The 22,293-nt window shown below is 36.2% G+C and overlaps 1 protein-coding gene and 1 long non-coding RNA gene across 2 annotated transcripts in view; one reads left to right on the forward strand and one right to left on the reverse strand.

Moving 5' to 3' along the window:
* The first annotated feature begins 12,904 nt into the window (after nucleotides 1–12,904).
* angpt2b (angiopoietin 2b) overlaps nucleotides 12,905–22,293 on the forward strand; it is a 58,637-nt gene continuing 49,248 nt past the window's right edge. The window contains 1 exon segment of the mRNA NM_131814.1: nucleotides 12,905–13,197. Coding sequence (NP_571889.1) covers nucleotides 12,916–13,197 — 282 coding nt within the window. The 5' untranslated portion in view covers nucleotides 12,905–12,915.
* On the reverse strand, nucleotides 14,052–16,085 carry LOC148679804 (uncharacterized). Its single transcript, XR_015945369.1, has 4 exons — nucleotides 15,748–16,085; nucleotides 15,099–15,650; nucleotides 14,671–14,805; nucleotides 14,052–14,580 (listed from the first exon to the last, which is right to left on the reverse strand). It is a non-coding gene; the product is annotated as an uncharacterized LOC148679804 (long non-coding RNA).

The following is a 22,293-nucleotide window of genomic DNA, read 5'->3' on the forward strand; positions in this document are numbered from 1 at the left end:
TTTGCAAAATCGAAAGGTAATTCAACGTTGATCCAACCATAGACCTGACGTTGATTCAACGTTGAATCACCGTTGAAATGCCGGCTGGGTAGGTATGTACAGGCAGTCCAGAATCGTAGTCAAACACAGGCAAGAGGTCAAAAGGCAGGCAGCAGGCAGGGAGAACGAGAATACAAGGCTAGGTTGAAAACACAGGAAAACTAGACAGGAGTAACGCGTTGTAATGTCGTCTAAGACAGTGGTTCTCAAACTGTGGTACGTGTACCACTAGTGGTACGCAGGCTTCCTTCTAGTGGTACGCGGAGGAATGAAATATGTCATGTACATGCTACATATATTTCAAAATTTATCAAAAATGATGTATATAATATGCCATATATGACATATAGCTTATATTTCTGAGGTAATTTGCCACATTTTTTAACTGTGCAGAGTTTTAGCTGCTTTACTGGGCCTACTATACTACTGTATTTCAAAACTGCTCTTTTTGGTGGTACTTGGAGAGACTATTTTTTTTCTGAGGTGGTACTTGATGAAAAAAATTTGAGAACCACTGGTCTAAGATAAACAAGACTTGGCAGAGTGAAAGGGTGAATGTGTGGCTTAAGTAGTGTTTGCAATCAGTCTCTGACAATCCTTAGGTATTGTGAATGTAATCAGTCTAGATAAGTAAGCATGTGTGTCTGGGCGAAGTGCATGTATGAATATGTAGTCCAGGAAAAGGCGGAAGTGTAGTCCATGGTTTGATAAGTGAGAACCAGCGATCTAAACGAATTCGATTGCTGGTGATTGTGACACATCTGCACACGCTCCTCCTAAAATATGTTTATAAAACATCACTAATCAAAGTATAGAGCTAGGCCCATTTAGAAGATTTTTCATTCATTAATTAATTTTCCCTCCACAATGGTCACCACAACAGAATTAACCACCAACTAATTTGGCATTTGTTTTACACAGCGGTTAGTCCCTGGCTATGTTCTACTGCCAGTTGTCCCCACTATGCCATATTCCTTCATAACATTCTAAACTTGGAATGATTTAAAAAAGCATTAAAGTCATCATGTATTTTCCCTTTAAACTATTTTTGCAGTTCAGTTTTAGTGGCCTTCATGTTTACAATTGCGTTCCCTTTGCAGTGCACATTGAAGACATTTTAAACAGCCTTATGGTGAAAGTTATAGGTGACCTTAAAAGCGGAATTTATGTTGCATCTCTAAAACTTGAGGAAACAAAAATATATAACATACGTTAATACTTTTCATTTATAGTAGGTTATTTATTAAGTGTCTGTACTGTATATGACATGGGTCTGTTGGTTCAAACATTTCTGCAGTGGTTTGCATGTGTCAAATTGTAAAATTAGACTTAAAAAACAATATCCTACTTAATAATAATGATTATTATTATTATTATTATTATTAATATTATTAAAATAGGATTTTTTCTTCATTTCCTAATAAATAATAAATATTATTTTAATAAATTTTTTTAATAAAAATTATTATTTATATATTATTTATTTATATAATTTATATATGATAATAGAATGTGTTCTCTTTGTGCAAGTGGTTTGAATGTTATGCTCTCAATAACATTTGTAAAAGAAACAGACCATATATGTGTCATTTACATATATTTCAATTAATATGGAAAATGAGTGCATGTTTTTATCAAAACTAATATTGGCTTTTTTATATGTGTGCGTGTAAAACAATATAATTTGCTTAAAAAAATTATGGGTTTATTCTCTAAAGAAGTCATTCCGCCCCATTTAGAGCATCATTATGGCCGTTTTACATTATAATTAATTTGGTTCAAACATTGGATCTGCGACAGAGAAACTATGGGTTTTGGGAAACACTCGTCACTATATAGTTCATTTCCTAAACGATGCATCGTACTATGATAGTTCAGCTGCGAGTTATGTCATTGTTTGGGAATCTCACCCCAGCCTGATCTCACTAAAAAGCTTAAGTATTTTACGTTTTGTCAGTTTAGTGGCTAAATAATATGAGTTCAATCGTATGAAATTGTATAATTTTAAAAAAGAGGCGTGGCACCCAACTTCACCCGTAAACCCAACAGTCATTGGGTGATGTGCAAAACGTACAAAATTGTACAAAATAGATTGTACGAATTCAGACGAATTAGCCACTAAATCAAAAAGTTACGAATTCCCGTGAGATTGCATTGAATTATTAGAATTATTTTGTGTCAACAAATGTGATTTTCTCTGCAAAATATTTGCGTGCGCTTATTTTAATTGTTACCAGCACTGTAAAAAGTGAAAACTTAAACAAATTACTTCGACTTGTTAAAATTAAATGAATTAAGTTTGACAAACTTAATTTATGACAGTTTTCAGTAATATATTAATTTAGTTCTTTTAGGTGTAACAAGTATTAGAAATGTATTTAAGAAAAAGAATGGAATAGTACATACAGTACAGTACAAATCATTCAATTTATTATTGTTAATATAATATTAAAAGTAAAAATACATCTTTACAGTACAAATAATTTCCTTCCCATGTTAATATAATAATAAAATAATAATACTTTTTTGTTTTGTGGCAAGTACTAGTATTGTACACTAGTAAACTAGTAATACTTGCCATTAAAAAAATACAAAAACTTGTTACACTTAAAATAACTAACTCAATTTATTACTGAAATCTGTTATAGATTAAGTTTATCAAACTTAATTCATTTAATTGTAACAAGTCAAAGTAATTTGTTTAAGTTTTCACTTTTACTGTGACTCACTGTATGTGGATGAAGTGTTGCCAGATATTGCTATGAAAAGTAAACAAACCCAATCTCCCCAAAAATGTAACAAAGTAATTTCAAATGTGTACTTCATGAAATTTCAATAACACACTAATTATTGTGTCACTGTTGTTACATTATGTATTATTGTATAAAAATACACAAAAGTCCCAAACATTATAGTAAAATAATTACTAATTTTGTAAAAATGCTGTAAAAATGCTTGGTTCCACACAATTCCTTCAAGTTGTCCCAACTCAAATAGATTAAGTTAACTTTAATTGTTTAAAATTGTGCATAAAACTAGTAAGTTGTCTCCCTTAAAAATCTTTAAGAATTGTGTTGTTTCAACATTTTAAATAAGTAGTTTGAACAAGCAGATAAAGTAATTTTGAATTATTAATCAATGTCAAATAAGGCAAGTCTTTTAAAATCTGGCAACATAAAATGAAAAATTTAGCAACATAATTTAAACTTGAGTCAAATTAATTTATAAAAAAAAATCTTGAAATTGGAACATGAAAAAAATGGCTAAGGTTTAAATGGGTCTTTTTCTGCATGCTTTGACTAGTTTTCTTGATGGACATAATGACATTAAAGGCATTCTGAAATTTAAAAAAGCAATCGCCCACACAGCCTGATCTGGAGGCATCACGTCATGGCCAGCAGACTGTTCTTATTTAAGTGCTGCGCTCAAGAATTTAGCAAGACAAATGAACCTGGTTGTGCTGCTCCAGACGTGTGATAGAAGATATGGAGAGAAGGAGACAAGCTTCTGTCAGAGGAAAGACAACGTATGGACAATTAATTTCAGTTTGTGTTGGCAACTTAATCCCATTATATACCCACAGGATTTTTACAGCTACTAACTTTTCATTTTGTGTAAACCATTTATGAATTACGGCGTGGAAAAGTGTAAAAGGAAACAGTTCAAGTGAATGGGATTGACTGCGAGGAAGATTTAAGTTCTCAGATGTTCCTGAGAGCTTGTGCTATTCGTATATTAGTCGATGGTATACAGTCTAAAAGGCCAGGCTTTGTTAGTAGGTGGGAACTACAGGCACTGTACAGTATGGTATTAAATTGTACAACAAATGTCTTTATTGTTTAACCTTTTGATTGTCTGCTTAAAATATGAATAAAAAGAAAAAAAAAAAAGAGTGAAGATACTTGATTTTTTTGGATGAAAGATGTTATTTTTTTCTTGAAATATTTTTAAAGGGGACATATGACCATTTTTACAAGATGTAAAATATGTTTTTGATGTCCCTATGTGAAGCTTCAGCTCAAAATATCACATGAATAGTTTTTTGTAACTCTTTGAAACTTTTAGGCTGTAGGCTTTGATTCACATTATGTTGTTTTGTTGACTGCAGGGGTGGATTGGCCATCTGGCAATTCTGGCAAATGCCAGAATGGCGGACCATTTTTTAAATGTGGGCCGGTCAGTTTTTAAAAATATTTTTATTTCTTAATATGTATTGCTTTTACATGCAGGCAACTTTTATCTCTTGCAAGATCTGAATATTATAATGATAATAATAATAATAACAATAATAATTAAATGTTAAGCATTTGGTCCAGTCAGTGACATCCGGCTGATTTTGAGAGGTTACACAAATGTAATCAAAATCTGGCAAGAATGTCAAACAAACTGTGAGTGCAACACAAGCTAATTGTCAGTGATGGAAAGGCGGTGCTGAAAAGCTCCAAGAAAGCAAAAAAAAAAGAAAAGGCTCTAAAACCAGACGCTGCCAAATGCATAAAATTAACTGAAATATTCTCGAAAGAAATTTGACTGCTGCATCGGAGGACAGTAGCCAATAGAGGAGGTGAGAAGAAAACAGAAATATACTTCCAAGTCATTATACTAAAATATATAAAAGTCATTTTGACACCATTCACGCTACTTAGGCTGTTTTTGACAGTAACCTACACTGTTTAACAGTTGTAAGCTTTGCGTAGAACTCCCGTACATTTTAAAATGTCATTATCGGCAGATAATGTATTTAGGCTATACAGACTGCTGCATGCTACTGTACAAGCAATATGGTCTAACATGCAAAAAACTATAGCTATAGCCATAGTACTAAAGGCATTTGTAGTGAACTCTGAATACAAAGCTAGTCTTTAAAGTAAAACATTAAATACACGCATGGGTTACAGTATGTATTTAATTGTTAGGTAGAGGCGCAAAGAATGACAAAAGGTTGTTTTTGTTACAGTCACATACATTAAACGATTAAATATCTATCACATATGGTACCGCTTATATTATTTCACCATCTGTACACCAATATAAGCAGTGAATGTGCGTGTCCGTGTGGTAATGTGGGCTGGTGTGGCTACACTCCCTGGGCTGAATTTTTGTCCCAGTCTGCCCCTGGTTGACTGTCACTTTAAATCCAAATGAGATTGTGCTCCCAGGCCACTTTTCAAAAGGGGTGGAGCTGTAAACGCATATGCATCAGCATAGTGGCAGATTTAAAACAGGACTAACGTTATCTCTGTGAAAACAGTGAAAATGTCAAAAGAAGTTGCTCAGGAGAATGAAGACTATGGAGACTACAGTGTTTTTTAAACCCTAAAACTCCATGTTAAAACCACTGGCCAGCACAGGCGCTATGACAACATTTTGTGGTCGTCTAACGAGGACCAGCTTGAAGCGGGGGCAGGGGGGTGGTTCTATGGATGTGGATTGTCGCAGTTGTTAGTGGGTTGATTGGGTGAAGAGTGTTGTTGCGGTTGAATAGCCTGGTTTATACTTCTGCATTAAGTGATCGGCGTGGCCAATGGCACATGCAACGTGCATAGTCATGCATTTATAGTTTAGCATATTTTTGTTCCTCTGCAATAACGTATCAAAATGCTAGCTGGCAGTGGATGTTTATGTCTTGATCTCTTTTACGAGACTACACTTGTAAACACTCGCTCCATCAAACTGGCACGGTGGGAATGGTATTGGGTAGTTGTCACGGACGAAAGTGAAGAGCAGGGGGGTGGGGTGGGATCGTTTTGCCCGTAATAATATCTCTGGGGACCCAATAATGGTGTGGGCACTTAGAATCATCCTAACTTTCACCTAGTGGCGCCTCTGGTCCATACATTTGACGTACTGCCTGCCCATAGAGATAATAGTAGAAAGCCTGGTCCGCTTTCTGTCTGTCGCTCCAAGACTTCAACGTTGCCGCCATCTATTATGATGTATATAAGTTCTGCCAGTCTCTGTTTAGGACTTGTTTATGTCACAAGTGCTATTTTGTATATTTTATATCAATTTCATTAAAAATTATTTTTCTTGTAACCATCAATTAATTTCAATTAATTTCATACTTTTAAAGTTGTTCTTTAAATATCTTATATTTCAGAGTTAATGATTTCATAGTTGTGCTTGTTTTCAATGTATTTGTGTTTTGCGGAAAATGGTACGTGGTCCCTTTAAGTGGAATTTTCCGGTTCTGCCTGCTCTCGCTAGGCAAACGCGATTGAGGAGAGGTTAGATCTACTGAAGCTCCGGGTAAAAAGTGTCATATGAGTGTTGTTTATCACAATAACACATGGAATTTTGTTCTAAAAAGCATTCATCTGTTATTTAAACATGTTTTGTAAATGAAATGACGCATGTATTTTCGGAGGAGTCCATAAGTATGAGTGTGCAAGCATTGGTGAAAATTATCCCTTTCACTGATAGGTTAATGAAAACTCTTAAAGGTTCAGGACACACTGGTGAACTTTTTTTTTTTTATATATTAACAGATTTGTGTGTGTTGAGCATCAGTTAAGACAATTTGAGCACCTGTCAGCTCAAAAACTGGATAATTTAGAGCTTTTGTCAGCTTATTTCAGCTTCCGGGTTTAAAATGATTTTTGGGGCAGGATCAAAATCGGCGACGTAGCGCAGTACTGCAAGTGCAATGATGACGCGTCGGTTTCTTATTATTATTCATAGCGGAGTTTTCTTATCCTATGAGAAGACCCGGCTGCTTAATTATTCATGGGACCTGCCAGATCTGCCAGAGTCAAGCCCGAGCTGTGAGACACGGACCCAAGCACTCAGTATTTAGCCGTTTATGAAGGCTCATATGCGTTTGTTTCCATGATCCACGGGGTTTGTTGCATGTTTTCCCCCGCGATCTTGTCAGGGCCGATCATACAGCAAAGCTGTGTGTGTGCTGCTAGCATTTTTGTCGGGAGAGCAGCACGAGAATTAGAGAATGGCGGACGCTGTCTTTTATCAGGAGTTCGTTCACATTCAGACACATCACTGTGCTGCTGTGTTTGCCTAAATCCTCCAGATTACCAGCAGGGCTAATCGTTAAAATAGACAGGTCAGGAGACCTGCTGCACTGAGTCTGCTGGATACGGGGATTGAGGGAGAATCCTCATTTATAGGGTTTACATGAACACACTTATCTTTATAATGATATAAATTGTGGTTATGTGTATATGAAATTACGAATAACAAATGTAGCAGGGCACTAAATCACTGTTCATTTCTTTGCATTTTAACTTTGTAAACTATAAACTCATGCGTCTCCTCACGGTTTGTCTCAATTTGTGAGCTAACTGACAACAACAGTTGTTCGCTCACGTTCTCCCCTGCTGGCCACGCCCACTCCTGCCCGATGCTCGCGGAGCTCCACGCCCATTAATCATGCATCTTTTGAAAAAATTCTGAAGTAGAATTTACCCGAAAGTGGGGGGTGTCATGGCCCTTCCCCCACAAAGTCCAAAGAATGGCACTACAGGTGAATTGGGTAGGCTAATTTGTCCATAGTTTATGTGTGTGAATGGGTGTATATGGATGTTTCCAAGTGATGGGTTGCGGCTGGAAGGGCATCCGCTGTGTAAAACATATGCTGGAAAAGTTGACGTTTCAATCTGCTGTGGCGACCCCTGATTAATAAAGGGACTAAGCTGAAAAGAAAATTAATGTATGAATTTCAGGATAATCAAAGCGCAGATTTTGATCTATTCTTTTCTTTCTTTTTCTTTTTTGAAGAAGAGAAAGGAGAAGAATGTACTGCTTGAATTGACTCCGAAATGCTTTGCGTTTACCTCGGAATGGATTAATAATACGCATCAGCCTCTGTGTGCAAGGTTTGTTTACTTGACGAATGGATATGGATATGAACAAAACGCAAACGAAAATTTCGTACTTCAGTGTACAAAGACCTTTAGACACACATCTCTTTCTATGGTGGTTTATAATGCTTCCAATTGCATGAGATTTCTTAATTATTGTTATTTTAATCCAATTATTATTTTCAGTGTATTTGCCAGTGTCTTTCAACTACTTCTAGTTTGTCTAGTTCAACAATCTTTGCAATGAATCATTGAGTGAGTGTTTGGTAAATATTGTCAGCAAAACATATATTTTAGCCTTCATATTCGCCAAGGGTGGTGAAATTAATGAAGGACACTGAAGTAATGGAAGGATGACTTTTATGCACACACAAAGTCTGCATTGTAAACTATGAGAACGATGTTCCTGAGAGCTTGTGCGATTCGCTTGATGGTACGCAGTGTAAAACGTCAGGCTGTGTTTGTCAGTGAGAACTAGTAATGGAAGGATGACTTTTATAGGCACACAAAGTCTGCATTGTAAACTATGAGAATGATGCCCAGCGGTCAGGGCAATCCAGAGCAGTATCCCAGTAGGTCTGATTCAAAGAAGAAGAAATAAGTAGCAGATTCTTTGACAATCAGTTGCATTCATTTGCAGAGCAGATGTGGTTCAGTCAACCAGATGCTTGCTTTTTATTGCAAGACCCAGTCTGAGATCACTACACTGTTAAAAAAAGCTGAAAAAGTACAAATTAATCAATTTACTTGTTAAAATAGTGCAGCATATACAGTATGGTCAAAAAATGTGTGTAGTTTTAAAAGCAAAGCAAATTCTTTTATTTTTGGGTAGTAAATTCCATGTTTTTCCCCATTTAATTTATAGTAAAAAACAGTAAAAAGAAAACACACACACACACACACACACACACACACACACACACACACACACACACACACACAAACACACGCACACACACACACACACACACACACACACACACACACACACACACACACACACACACACACACACACACACACACACACACACACACACACACTTACACACACACACACACACACACACACACACACACACACACACACACACACACACACACACACACACACACACACACAAACACTGTGTGATCCCCAATAACTAAAAGACTAAAAGAAGTAGCATAAAAGCAGTCTATATAACTTGTGTGTTGAATATGGCAGCTGAAACTGGTTGGTTTTTAACATCAAATCGATTCATATACACTTACTGGTCACTTTATTAGGTACATCTGGCCAACTGCTTGTTAACAAATTTCTAATGAACCAATCACATGGCAGCAACTGTAGACTTGATCAAGATGATCTGCTGCAGTTCAAACAGAGCATCAGAATGAGGAAAAATGGTGATTTAAGTGACATTGTGGCACGACTGGTCTGAGTATTTCAGAAACATTCATTCAACAACCTGAAACTGGCAGTTCTAGAGCACCGATTTTATGCCGAGTTCAGACTGCATGATTTTCAAAGTAGTTGTGTCACAGATGTTTTCACACTGCATGACTATCTGGGCTAGTGTTTCGTCGCTGCTTTGTTTACAATGCAAGATGAATCGGCAACAGGGACTTTCACATTGCATGACTTTACTATAGGAAGAATCGCCGACAACTTCGTCCAAACTACGTCTCACAGCCAAAAACACGTAGTATATATTTTGATATTAACTACATAATGAGGAAGAAGCCTTTAATGGGTTAGAAAATGTATATATTTGCTTACCTGGGTTTAAAGGGAATTAGCCATTTGTCCTCAACGTTGATAATAAACTAATTTCTTTCTGTATGAAACGTCAAACAGACACGGTTGCTCCTGAGTCCTGTCAAACCTCCACTAGTTTTTCCTAAAAAAAAAGAAATATTAAACACATATTTTGAATAGTTTGACCTACAGTAACCTCTAAAATCATTTCTAAATATACCTCAAAACACTGAAATATATTATAAATGAATTAGATGTAATTTAAATACATTCATAAATTTGATTCACTGAAGCATATATGGCATCATGGTGGCGCAGTGAGTAGCACGATTGCCTCACAGCAAGAAGGTCGCTGGTTCGAGTTCTAGTTGGGCCAGTTGGCGTTTTTGTGCGGAGTTGGCATGTTCTCTCCGTGTTCGCGTTGGTTTCCTCCAGGTATTCCGGTTTCCCCAACAAGTCAAAAGATATGCGCTATAAGTGAATTGGGTTAGCTAAAATGGGCATAGTGTATGAGTGTGAATGAGTATTTCCCAGTACAGGGTTGCAGCTGGAAGGGCATACGGTGGATCAGTTGGCGGTTCATTCTGCTGTGGCGACTCCAGATAAATAATGAATGAATGAAAGTATTACCAAACTACTGCTGAAAAAGTTGACACCCCCTTGTCAATGTATAATTCGCACACTGTCCCAACCTCACAAACTTATAAAGTGTTAAATAGTCAAAATACTACATTCTGAAGGATTTATTAGCCATTTTTTATAATGGGCACCGAAAAAAGTTTTCAATAAGGTCAAAAATACACACACATAATGGGTATTCATGTTTTATTGGAACTTAAAATATATATACTCAAACTGTATATTCTGTCCTTTACCTCTAACTCTAAATGTAACCTCACACAAACGCACAAAAAAGTTTTACAATGTCATATTACTATGTTCATGGATGATCTATAATGCAGTTTCATAATGGGGACCAAAAAAGTTTCCACAAGGTAAAAATTTGTACAAATTTGGTCCTTGATGAACTTATTGAATGCTAGGACCAGGCACACGCACACCATTCTTTTTTTGTTTTTCTTTGGCTTAGTCCCTTTATTCATCTGGAGTCGCCACAGTTTTTCAAGATACTTCTATACAGCTTAAAGTGACATTTAAAGGTTTTACTAGGTTAATTAGCCTAACTAGGTAGGTTATTGTAATTAGGCAAGTTGTTGTATAGCAGTGGTTTGTAGACTATCGAGAAAAAATATAGCTTAAAGCAGTGGTTCTCAAACTGTGGTACGTGTACCACTAGTGGTACGCAAGCTTCCTTCTAGTGGTACGCGGAGGAATGAAATATGTCATGTACATGCTACACACATTTCAAAATTTATCAAAAATGATGTATATAATATGCCATATATGACATATAACCTATATTTCTAATGTAATCTGCCACGTTTTTTAACTGTGCAGAGTTGTAGCTGCTTTACTGGGTCTACTACGCTACTGTATTTCAATACTGCTCATTTTGGTGGTACTTGGAGAGACAATTTTTTTCTGAGGTGGTACTTGATGAAAAAAGTTTGAGAACCGCTGGCTTAAAGGGTATATAAGCTTCAACTGTATATGGGGCACATATTCAGAATGAGCCTGGGTTGCCATTTTTATAATTGAAACCAAAAAAGTGGACAAAAAAATGTCAAATTTGGTTCGTGATGAACTTAATTAAAAACCAAGACCACATACATGGACGCATACACATTGGGTTTTCATGTTTTATGGGGACTTCCCATAGAGGTTAGGATGTTGAACTGTACAAACTGTAGGTTCTGTCCTTTTTCTCAACCCTAACTCTAAAAGTATATAAAGTTTTAGAATGTAATTGTACTGCGCTCATGGATGATTTATAATGCAGTGTTATAATGGGGACTAAAAAAGTTTCCACAAGGTCAAAAATTTCACAAATTTGGTCCAAGATGAACTTAATGAACACTAGGACCACACACATGCACAATATTCATTCATTCATTTTCCTTCGGCTTAGTCCCTTTATTGATCAGGGGTGAATAAAATGAAACGGCTACTTATTCGGCATATGTTTCATGCAGTGGATGACCTTCCAGCTGCAACCCAGTACTGGGAAATACACAGATACTGTACACTATAGACAAATTTAGCTTACCCAAATCACCTCTAGCCCATGTCTTTGGACTGTGGGGGAAACCGGAGCACCAGGAGGAAACCCACGCGAACACAAGGAGAACATGCAAACTCCACACAGAAATGCCAACTGACCCAGCTGCGGCTCGAATCCAGCAACCTTCTTGCTGTGAGGCAATAGTGCTAACCACTAAGCCACTGTGTTGCCCACCTTATTTGATGTTTAATGCAAATACTATAAAATACAACATTACAAATTTGGAAGCCATGACCATCAGTAGAACACACAATAATAATAATAATAATAATAATAAACATATTTTCTCAGATTTCACATGCATAAACTTCACAGCATACCTCTGCAGCGGCACCATATTGAGAGGCACTCATCAGATCAGATCATTGCTTCCAAAGCTCAAAAATCCCAGTTTAACCCCTGCTAATGCCTTACATCATCATGTCCTGCTTATTTGCCTTTGTAGCGGTGCAGGTGTGGAGCCACAAGCCAATACTGAGAGGCAAAGCCGACAGGGGGTCGAACGTGAGGAAAGGGGGTTAATGAAAAGAGAATGTTCACTGTTTGGCTTGTTTTGTGTGTGTTGGTGGTGCTGCCGCTGGTTGCTTTGGGCATTTTTAGGCTTCCATTCTCAAAACGCTGAGAAAGGGAATGGGGGAGTGTATAACAGACGGAGAGACAGAGAGAGAGAGAGGGTGGGGGGGTGAGTGATTATGTGTCAAAAGAAGGGATGTTAGACTCGGTCTTTAAAAAGCTCTGGCATTGAGTTCAGAAGTTCTCAAACTCAAAGCATCCAAGGCAGGATTGTGATCCGAAGGAGACTGAAAAACTATTGAGAGGGTAAATAAACAGAGAGGATGTTTCTGTTGCTGATCTGTCCTGACTGTAAAGTGAGCGAGGAATAGCAAACAATCTTCCCCTTTTAGGCTGCCGTCTTTTTTTTTTTTTGGCAAACAGCACTACAAGTGGAAAAACGACTCCCTGGAGCGACCCATCAAGAACAGAAAAAGAAGCAGAACTTGAACTCCGAACTTCACAAAAGTCAAAAGTGCTAATCCGAGAGAAACACTCTCTTCAAACCTGCTTTCCAGTTGAGTGACCGCAGTATTTCATCCATCCTTGGATTATTATTTTCTCCAGCGTCAGTGGTTTCCTGGGATGGGCAGCCTGCCGTGTCTGTGCTACCTGGCAGCAGCAGTGGCGGTGGCGATTGGCTCGGAGCGACGGCAGCACCAGGTGCAGCATGGCCCCTGCCGCTACACTTTTATCCTGCCAGAGGTGGAGCAGTGCCGGCCTGCGGGAGACTTCCAGGTGACCAACTCCCTCCAGCGGGACTCGCCCTCGGCCCCCGAGTCGCCCCACGCTGAACCCAGCTGGCAGGAAAGGAAGCTGGAGACCCTAGAGAGCGCCACTGAGAACAATACGCAGTGGCTGCAGAAGGTAGGTAGTGAATTAGCTTTGTCCTCCTGAACCTCATTCTGTCTGCTTCCAGCTCTTCTTTTTGTAGAACCAGGGGATCATAAATTGGGTCACAGGTTCGTCCTGATCATGTATCACAAGGAAAATAGTCATGGTGCTTTTAATTCTCAAACTACATTTCAGTATTAGATTTTTAGTTGACTGATAGATTATGATAGGGTCAAACTAAATTGGAATTAAAAGCTTACAGTTGAAGTCAGAATTATTAGACCCCTTGAATTATTCGCCCACCTGTTTACTTTTTTCCCCAATTTCTGTTTAACAGAGAGAAGATTTTTTCAACACATTTTTAAACATAATAGTTTTAATAACTCATTTCTAATAATTGATTTATTTTTATCTTTGCCATGATGACAGTACATAATATTTGACTAGATATTTTTCAAGACACTTCTATACAGCTTAAAGTTATATTTAAGAGCTTAATTAGGTTAATCAGGTTAACTAGTTAGAGTAATTAGGCAAGTTATTGTACAACGATGGTTTGTTCTGTAGACTATAAGAAAAATTTATAGCTTAAAGGGGCTAATAATTTTGACCCTAAAATTGATTTTAAAAAATAAAAACTTTTTATTCTAGCCGAAATAAAACAAATAAAACTTTCTCAGACATAAATATTATCAGACATACTGTGAAAATGTCCTTGCTCTGTTAAACATCATTTAGGAGAAATGTTAAAATGAAAAAAAAAAAAAAATTCTAACGGGGGCAAATAATTCTGACTTCAACTATATGTGTAAAAATACTAGTAAGTAAAATTCTCAACTTAAAATGTTTTGTTGAGAGTTAAATAATTGACCCAACATCTTATTTTAACTTAATTAGACTTGCAAAGTTTAGTTTTAATAGGTTAACTTACATTATCAAGTTAGCAGAAATTGCAGAGTTTAGTTTAAATACATTAAATTACATTTTTAAGTTCACTGAACTTAATCTAACAGATTTTCTCAATTAGAAACAAAACAGGCAACAAAAAACATTACGCATTTTATCAAAGGTTTTTACTTCTAATTTAGCAATTAAGCACAATGTACTTACAGTATTGTCTTTACAAAATATTTTTCTTATTTGTGTGCAAAATTATTGTAAAGTAAAAGTAATCTCAAAAAGGAAAAAGAAAAAATAATAACTGTAAAACTCCAAAAAACACAACTAACACAGGCTCTGGGGAAAAAAACGATACCAGAACTTGGAAGATTATAAAATCTGATCTCAACATCTTTATTTCAATGTAATTTTAAGTGAGCGTACTCGTGCACTGCAGATATCTGCTCCAGTGTTCATCAACAGTTTCTGATTTCGAGGAGTCACCCCTGTGCTCAGCTCTTCTTCAGAATCTGTGTGCTGTATAAAAACATCAAAAAATCTATTCACTTTATTTCTTTACATTTACAAAACGTTAAACAATAAAGCTAAAAGACAAAACATATTTACCTACAAATCATTTCTTGCATAATGGCATTGCTCCAGCTTTTAGTGTCTTATGACAATTTGTTGATTAGTTGTAGTGAAACTTGCAGCTCCACTTAATTTATCAACACCAAGTGCCTCACACTGTTTGAAGTAATTCTAGGAAAAAAAACATATATAATATAATAAAATAATAATAACATATTTAATAAATAGTGTACACAATCAAGATGAGAGTAATCAGTAAATCGTTGAAATATAAATTTACTGAAATCTTTTAAACTTATTTGTCTACTGTTGCTTAAATATTTGTTTACTGTATGCCAAACTCCACATGTATTAGTAAAGGTCTAATCTATTCTGGAAACATTAACACTGGGAACAATACATAGACAAACAGTTCTTGTATGTAAATTTACTAAATAACACAAATTTAAAGAAGCATTACTTACCAAACGTGATGAAAAAACATTTAAAAATTCTGGTGAAAAATATCCAATTTGTCTGACTTCTTCTGGTCTGTAACTGGCAGTTGACAAACTGTAATAATGGTTCATATTTCGCCATCTGCTGGATTGGAAGTATAGGGCGCCACTTAACGGATGCTGGTTCAGCATATTTGTAATTTGAGTCGACACACATTCTGTTACAGACTAGTTGAGAGAGTAAAAACTTTATGTTGAAAATACTAAAATGCAGAATAATTTTTTACAGTGTGTACAATGTTATTTACCAACATTAACTCTTGGTGTCTAGAGGGAAAAATTCACCTGGCAGCGTGTAGATCATATTAGTTATCCAAGTTTGCAAAATGTAACATTAAATAGAACAATCAGGGTACTTACTCAGTATTTGCAGTCAATAAAGTCCATCTGTAGACTATTCCTGACTCCTGGAATGATCAGCACCACATGCTATTTTGTCTGTCTGTCCATCCATCCATCCATCCATCCATCCATCCATCCATCCATCCATCCATCCATCCATCCATCCATCCATCTGACCTTTAAAGTTGTGAAAGGAAATACAATTTTTGTCGGTTACAGTGTCAAAGAGATGAAAGAGTGTGTTTTCTACAGGTGGTTTGTCAAGCCCACTCACCTGCCTGAGGCACATTTAGTTTGTGTTTGTCGTGAGGTGGGGGAATGAAGAAGGGGTCCTGGTTCTGTTCACAGGGTTCTTAGATCCTAACGCCAACCCTGTGATCAGAGATGAGTTTTTAGTAGTGGTTACACAGCCCATGAAGCATGAATGATAGTTATACTAGTGAATTTTAGCCCACAAAGCATGAAAAGCATCAACATTTAGACATTTATAAAGCAAATTTATGTAAAAATCTGTCCTGTCCATGCTATGAAGTAGATCATTTTGGAGTTCACGGAAATATAAACAAATTTTAGGCTTTGATTGGATGGGGATTTTGAACAATAAATAATTGTGATGCTTATTTGGATCGCCACTTGATATCTAATGTAAATTCTGGATCCTGAAGTAAAACCACTTGAGAGCAAGTTTACGTGCATTATTTATGCTTGTGCACTATAGACGAGTCCCAATCTGCATTACGCATTATCCTCACAAGGTTACTGAATTTGGAAAGGAGAGACAGAGAGAGAGAAGTAAATCCTGAACATTTTTTTTTTCATAGTTCAAGCAAGATTTCCGGTATTGTGAAGATCGGTGGACAGTTTGTCAGCATCTAAAAGTGGAAAGACGAGGATTTGGACTCCATTAAGGGCCAGATTCATTTCTCTCTGTCATATTTTTAGAGCAAAACCTCTAACATAAAACAGGAGCATCGAGCCTGCCTTGTGCAAAGTGTCTATTTCTACCTCATCTAACCCCTTTAAAAATAACTCTTCGCTGATGTAATCAAACGCAGTCAGGCTGATGCTGCATTTACATTTATTCATTTAGAGGCTCTTTTATCCAAAGTTTGGATATAAAGTATTCTGCCTCATTAAATAATATTTTGACTTTGATAAATCCATTTAGCTTAGATGTCACCGTGTTTTAGATTCCCTGCCAAACATTGTTACAGTGCGTCTCTGACAAACAAAATTCAGCCTTATCTCCAAAACATTCTGTTTGCAAAGGATATTGCTCTTTTTAAAGATACCAACAGTTAAAACCTGCAGATTATTGTGTGGATGGTTGAGATAATGTTGTTTTTGCAGTGAAGGTCATTTAAAGCCTGATAACATTATGGCACAGTCATTTCCTACAGTGATTCAAATAAATTGTGTGTTTTGAGACAGTTTATCTCTGTGCCATTTGCACAATGTTTTCAATGAGAAGGTCATTACTTGTCACATCACAGCAGATTCGGCTATTTTGGAGCTTTGAAAAGCAAGAACATAGTGCTAGGGGTGTGCAATAGTGACAAAATAATGATATCTAGTATTTTTGGTTGCTTTAAAAATGCCAGTAGATGGCAGCCTGACTTAAAAAGTGATTAAATGATACATTCAAAATGGCAGATTTATCTAGAAACAAAGTCAGTAATTGTTTATAAATCCTTGGTTCACTCAACCAAAAAAGAATGTGACACAATAATCATTCATTCGTTCATTTTCCTTCAGCTTAGTCCCTTATTTATCAGGGGTCACTAAAGCAGAATGAGTCGCCACCAACTATTCCAGCATATGCTTTATGCAGTGGATGCCCTTCCAGGCACCTCGCATTCCTCACATTCATACACATGAGCACAAATAATTAAATGTGTAAAATTAAGCTATTAGATTCTATGGTGCTAATAGAGAAAGTTTAAGGTGAGTTTGAAATACTCATTACGACAAAGTTTCTCCCATCTTGGTGTGAATAGTTGATTTTAGTTTACATTTCCATCTGGATTTGATACATAATTTCAGTGTTGACGTGTGAATCGTATTTTTGATTGCTTTAAAAAAATGCCTGTAGATGGCAGCCTGACTTTGCCGAATCATGAAATTAAATTATTCATTCAAAATGGCTGATTCATCTAGAAACAAAAGGTGTGTTCAACTTCAACTATAGCTGCAGCCGGTGATCAATGAAATTAGCTGAGCGCAGGCGGGGGCGGAGTTAAAAACGGAGCCTTCAAGCTGGACACTTCGGGGCTCAAGGTTGTGGCAGTCATTTTATGATCATTATGATTTTTTATTTGTAACAGCAAAAGATTTACAGTAAAATAAAACAAAATACAGCCTCTACAAACTAGTTCATTTTTGAATTATGAATTAAATATATAACAAACGCATTAGAGAAATAAGGGGGAAACGAGAGTGCCATATAAACAAAAATGATTAGGCCTATTAAATAAAAAGAAATAAGCACAAATTGTAGGAGTTTAAATATCACTCTTTAGGCTATTACTTCTTGTTTGAATATGCCAAAAAGGCTTTACATTCATTTCAATTTAAAGATATAAAACTCTAAAAAACCCAAAACAATGTGTTTTGATTAAGTCTTAAACAATGATTAAGATTGTTTTGGAAAATTAATGCACTGATAAAGCAATTTAATCCAAAACGATTGAACAAAAGGACATTTCTTAAATAAGTGAGCTACACTTTAAGTAGAAGTTTCCCAGACAGAGCAGGTACATCGGTGTTACTTTTACAACTTTTGCATAAATGGCTTCACAGGAAAAAAAATATTTTATGTGATATATTTTTATATTTAATAAAATATATATTTATACTTAATTTGTTAAGAAACCTTAATAGGGGTGTCAGGATCAATGATGATAAGTTCATCATTAAGTTGAGTTAATATTTAAGTTGTTTACTAAATATATAATTTAAATAGTTTATGGAGCTGAATGCAGTAAATAGTGCGTTTGTATAAAAAAAGTCTAAATAAACATATGTAAACAATCTTATCAAAAAAGATTATTAAATAAAAAATGAATACCGTAAAATATTTGTAGTCTTTAAATAAGCATAATGTATAAGATAGAGGTGGTATAAAAAGTAGTTTGATTTGAAATTCGTGAAACCTATATTGTCCTTTATAAACACGAAACACACGTGGTTGTTGTCATGCGGTGAACTCAGCCAATCGTGTGTATCGGTGTCGTCATCGCAGCTCTGGCTGTCGCTCTTCAGATGCTAACTGGCATGCATCGCTTTAAGACTGCATGAAGTTGGATGCACTTAAAGTAACGTTAAGTGACTCTTTATAAATCCATGGCTCACTCAATCAGAGTGATATCAAAAGAATATCAAAAGAATGTGACACAATAATCAATAAACATTTATTAGATGAATGTTGTAAACTCTGTAAACTTCATTTTTCAAATAGGTACTGCATGTAAACTTTGTCTCCCAAATAAGTGCAATATGTATTGCAAAAACATTTAATTTCATATTTAAATATAAACAAACTGCACAACGAATCAAATGTGTAAAATTTAGCTATTAGATTCTATGGTTACTACGCTAATCACTAATAGTGAAAGTTTGAAGTGATACCTATTGCAACAAAGTATCTCTCATCTTGCTGTGAATAGTTGATTATGGATGGATGGATGGATGGATGGATGGATGGATGGATGGATGGATGGATGGATGGATGGATGGATGGATGGATGGATAGATAGATAGATAGATAGATAGATAGATAGATAGATAGATAGATAGATAGATAGATAGATAGATAGATAGATAGATAGATAGATAGATAATCTTGCCATAATGTTAGTCATCCTTCAGTGTTTTTGCTTTGACAAATGATTTTACAAAACTTTTTTTTTATGGTCCCCCAAAATATATTTTATTTACTAAGATTGTAAGCTTCTTCTAATCATGATTTAGATGTAACCTTTTTATAATCAGTCTACTAAACTTTTGAGATTAGATCTTAAAATTATGGGAAAAACATTGAGCATTGTGAGTTTTATGATGCAGTTGTAAGACAATGTCACAATTGTAAGTTTTTACAACGTGCCTAACATAAACCCATCATTTACGCAGTCATCTTTTGAAATATGAGTAATTTCATTTGCTTTTCTAACAGGCTTTATCATGCAGTGAACGCTTTTAAAATTTCAAGACTTTTGTTTGTTCCAATGAGTGACATACTGAACAATGCCGGCTTTCATATCATTAAAACAACAATTTCATTATTATCTTAGACAATAAAAAAATCATTCTGTACTTCTAAAATATGCCGAAACATCATATTACATGTCCTGCCAGACTTTGTCCTCCTCTGCTTGTCACCCAGACTATGGGCCGTCTGAAAATCTGTCTCCTTCTTCAAGGCCTCCCATTGGATCGTTCTATAAAAATATGAAAACAGAGGGGCTTAGTATTATATGTGCACACAAAAAAGCCTCCTGCATGCCAGAGAATTAGAAAAAGGGTCAAAAGCGCTCATGTTTCGGCTCGCTTTTCTATTTTACAGGCTGTACATCTGGTACAAGATGCATTTAACTGACAGTAGGAGGTATGGAAGAAAAAAAGGTAAAGCGGCTACTATATCTGAGAAATTGTGGTCCAGACAGACCCACTTGACATGCCTATATGCACGCTTTCACCAGCAGGCCAAATGTTGTATAAATTATTATTTCACTCCCTCTCCGGTCATTGAGTGCAGTGAGTGGAAGGAGCAGCAGCTTCCTGAGCATTGGAGAACGTTGACCTCTGGCCCGCTGCTGAGTGGATTGTACTGGCTTTTCAACACCACTGACGATCTGCTTTGCATATGCATCACTAGACTTTCCGGCCAGAGGCCACACATGAGATGGTGTATTTGTATCACACACCATCCTCCCACATGGTTATCTGACCCTTGGGGTCTCCTTGAACCCCCCTAAAGAAAACATGAGCTAATCCTGTATGTTCTTCAATGAAATTCCGATGAGAGAAAAAACATGGCGAATTACATGTCATGGATTTTTGAGGAGCTTATTCTGCTTAGCCTCCTGACTTCTGTTGAATTACATTCATTCTGTGGGTGGTCAATATGAGGGTGTTTATGCTGTTTTAGGTTTAATGTGTGGGAAATTGAATTCGAAACCATGTTTATTCTCTAAGGCTTTCAGCATTTACATGATATACTTTGTTATAACTTATCTTTCTTGATTTCTTTTGCAATTCTTATTAGGTTTATACAATGAAGTAAAGTCTGCTTGGCAAATGTGCTTAGAAATAAGGTCAGATTTCCTCAAGTGTTGAGAAAGACTTTTTTATAATTATTTAAGTACGGTGAAGCAGTGGCGCAGTAGGTAGTGCTGTCGCCTCACAGTAAGAAGGCCGCTGGTTCGAGCCTCGGCTGGGTCAGTTGGCATTTCTGTGTAGAGTTTGCATGTTCTCCCTGCGTTCGCGTGGGTTTCCTCCGGGTGCTCCGGTTTCCCCCACAGTCCAAAAATGTGCGGTACAGGCTAAATTGTCCGTAGTGTATGTGTGTGAATGAGTGTGTATGGATGTTTTCCAGAGATGGGTTGCAGCTGGAAGGGCATGTCCAAGTGCAAGTCCAAGAAACACAGTGAAAATTGACCTCATTAAGTCTCAACCTTTATTACAGCTCATGACGGACATTTCTCAAAGAGGAATGTGGGGGCTCAAGTGCCCAGCAGGCGCGCCATTGTGGTCGAGGACTCTCGCTTGTTTATTAATGCCTGCGGCAGCGGTGACGTAATTTTGACTGTGGAGTGTCGCTGTTTGACTCGTACTCATGATCAGGACTTCGTGACAGTGGTGAAACTGTATTTCGTGTTTGTAAAGTACACCCATCGTAAATGTATCAGTCATATACAAACAGCCAAAGAAAATGTTGTATCTGTGTCTGTTTTTGTACCCTTGTAAAATTACGAGTATGTTATGTTTTCCTTTACGATTTTATAATTACGGATGCGTGAATTTTATTTCCGCACAAAATATTTATGACAGCAATTTTATTCCATAAGGGTGTGTCATTTTAATGTACTAAACTTATTATTCAGCTGTGCCTATGTATATCCAGATTTTGATTCTATGGTATCTTCAAAATCAAATGTAAAACACATGATAAAATAAAATACATGATTTCAGTATCCCATGAAAACAATTAAAAACTTTTTACTTTTTATGTGTTTTCCAAATTCAAAATCATTCAATATCATTCAATTTATCTTATGTGTACTTTTTTAAAAACTAGTAAAAATCTTGATTAGGGCGATCACATTTAGTTGAACTGATAGATTCATTTTAAGCACTAGTTACAAAATCTAAAACAACAACAACAACAACAAAAACAACAAAACACTAACATATATCAAAAGCAGTAGCAGCATTTACCTAAATATATTGCTTCAGAAAAGTAGAAACTTAAATAAAATGGATTATACACTTATTTTTTACCCCCAAACAGACTGTACAATCATTTATTAATTAACAGTAGTATAGAGGGGTATTCATACTTGTGTGTAAAACTAAACAAAGTCGTTGAACATAGCAATTAACACAAATCCCATTCCCCCGAAATGTTTATCCAGGCTCTATTCAGAAAATTGAGAGAAAGCAAACATGAGAAATCACAACAAGCTTACTGTGTCATAGTATTGGCATAACAAACTAAAAAAGGTCTTTGTATTTATTGTTTTAGAGGTGAATAAATCACGTTTATTTCAGGCAAGAACACGTTTCGATGTGAAATACACACAGGCAGTAGCTGTTGCAGTTT

This window comes from Danio rerio, chromosome 19 (genome assembly GCF_052040795.2).
Source record: "Danio rerio strain M-AB ecotype USA chromosome 19, GRCz13ab, whole genome shotgun sequence".
Classification (NCBI taxonomy): Eukaryota; Metazoa; Chordata; class Actinopteri; order Cypriniformes; family Danionidae; genus Danio; species Danio rerio.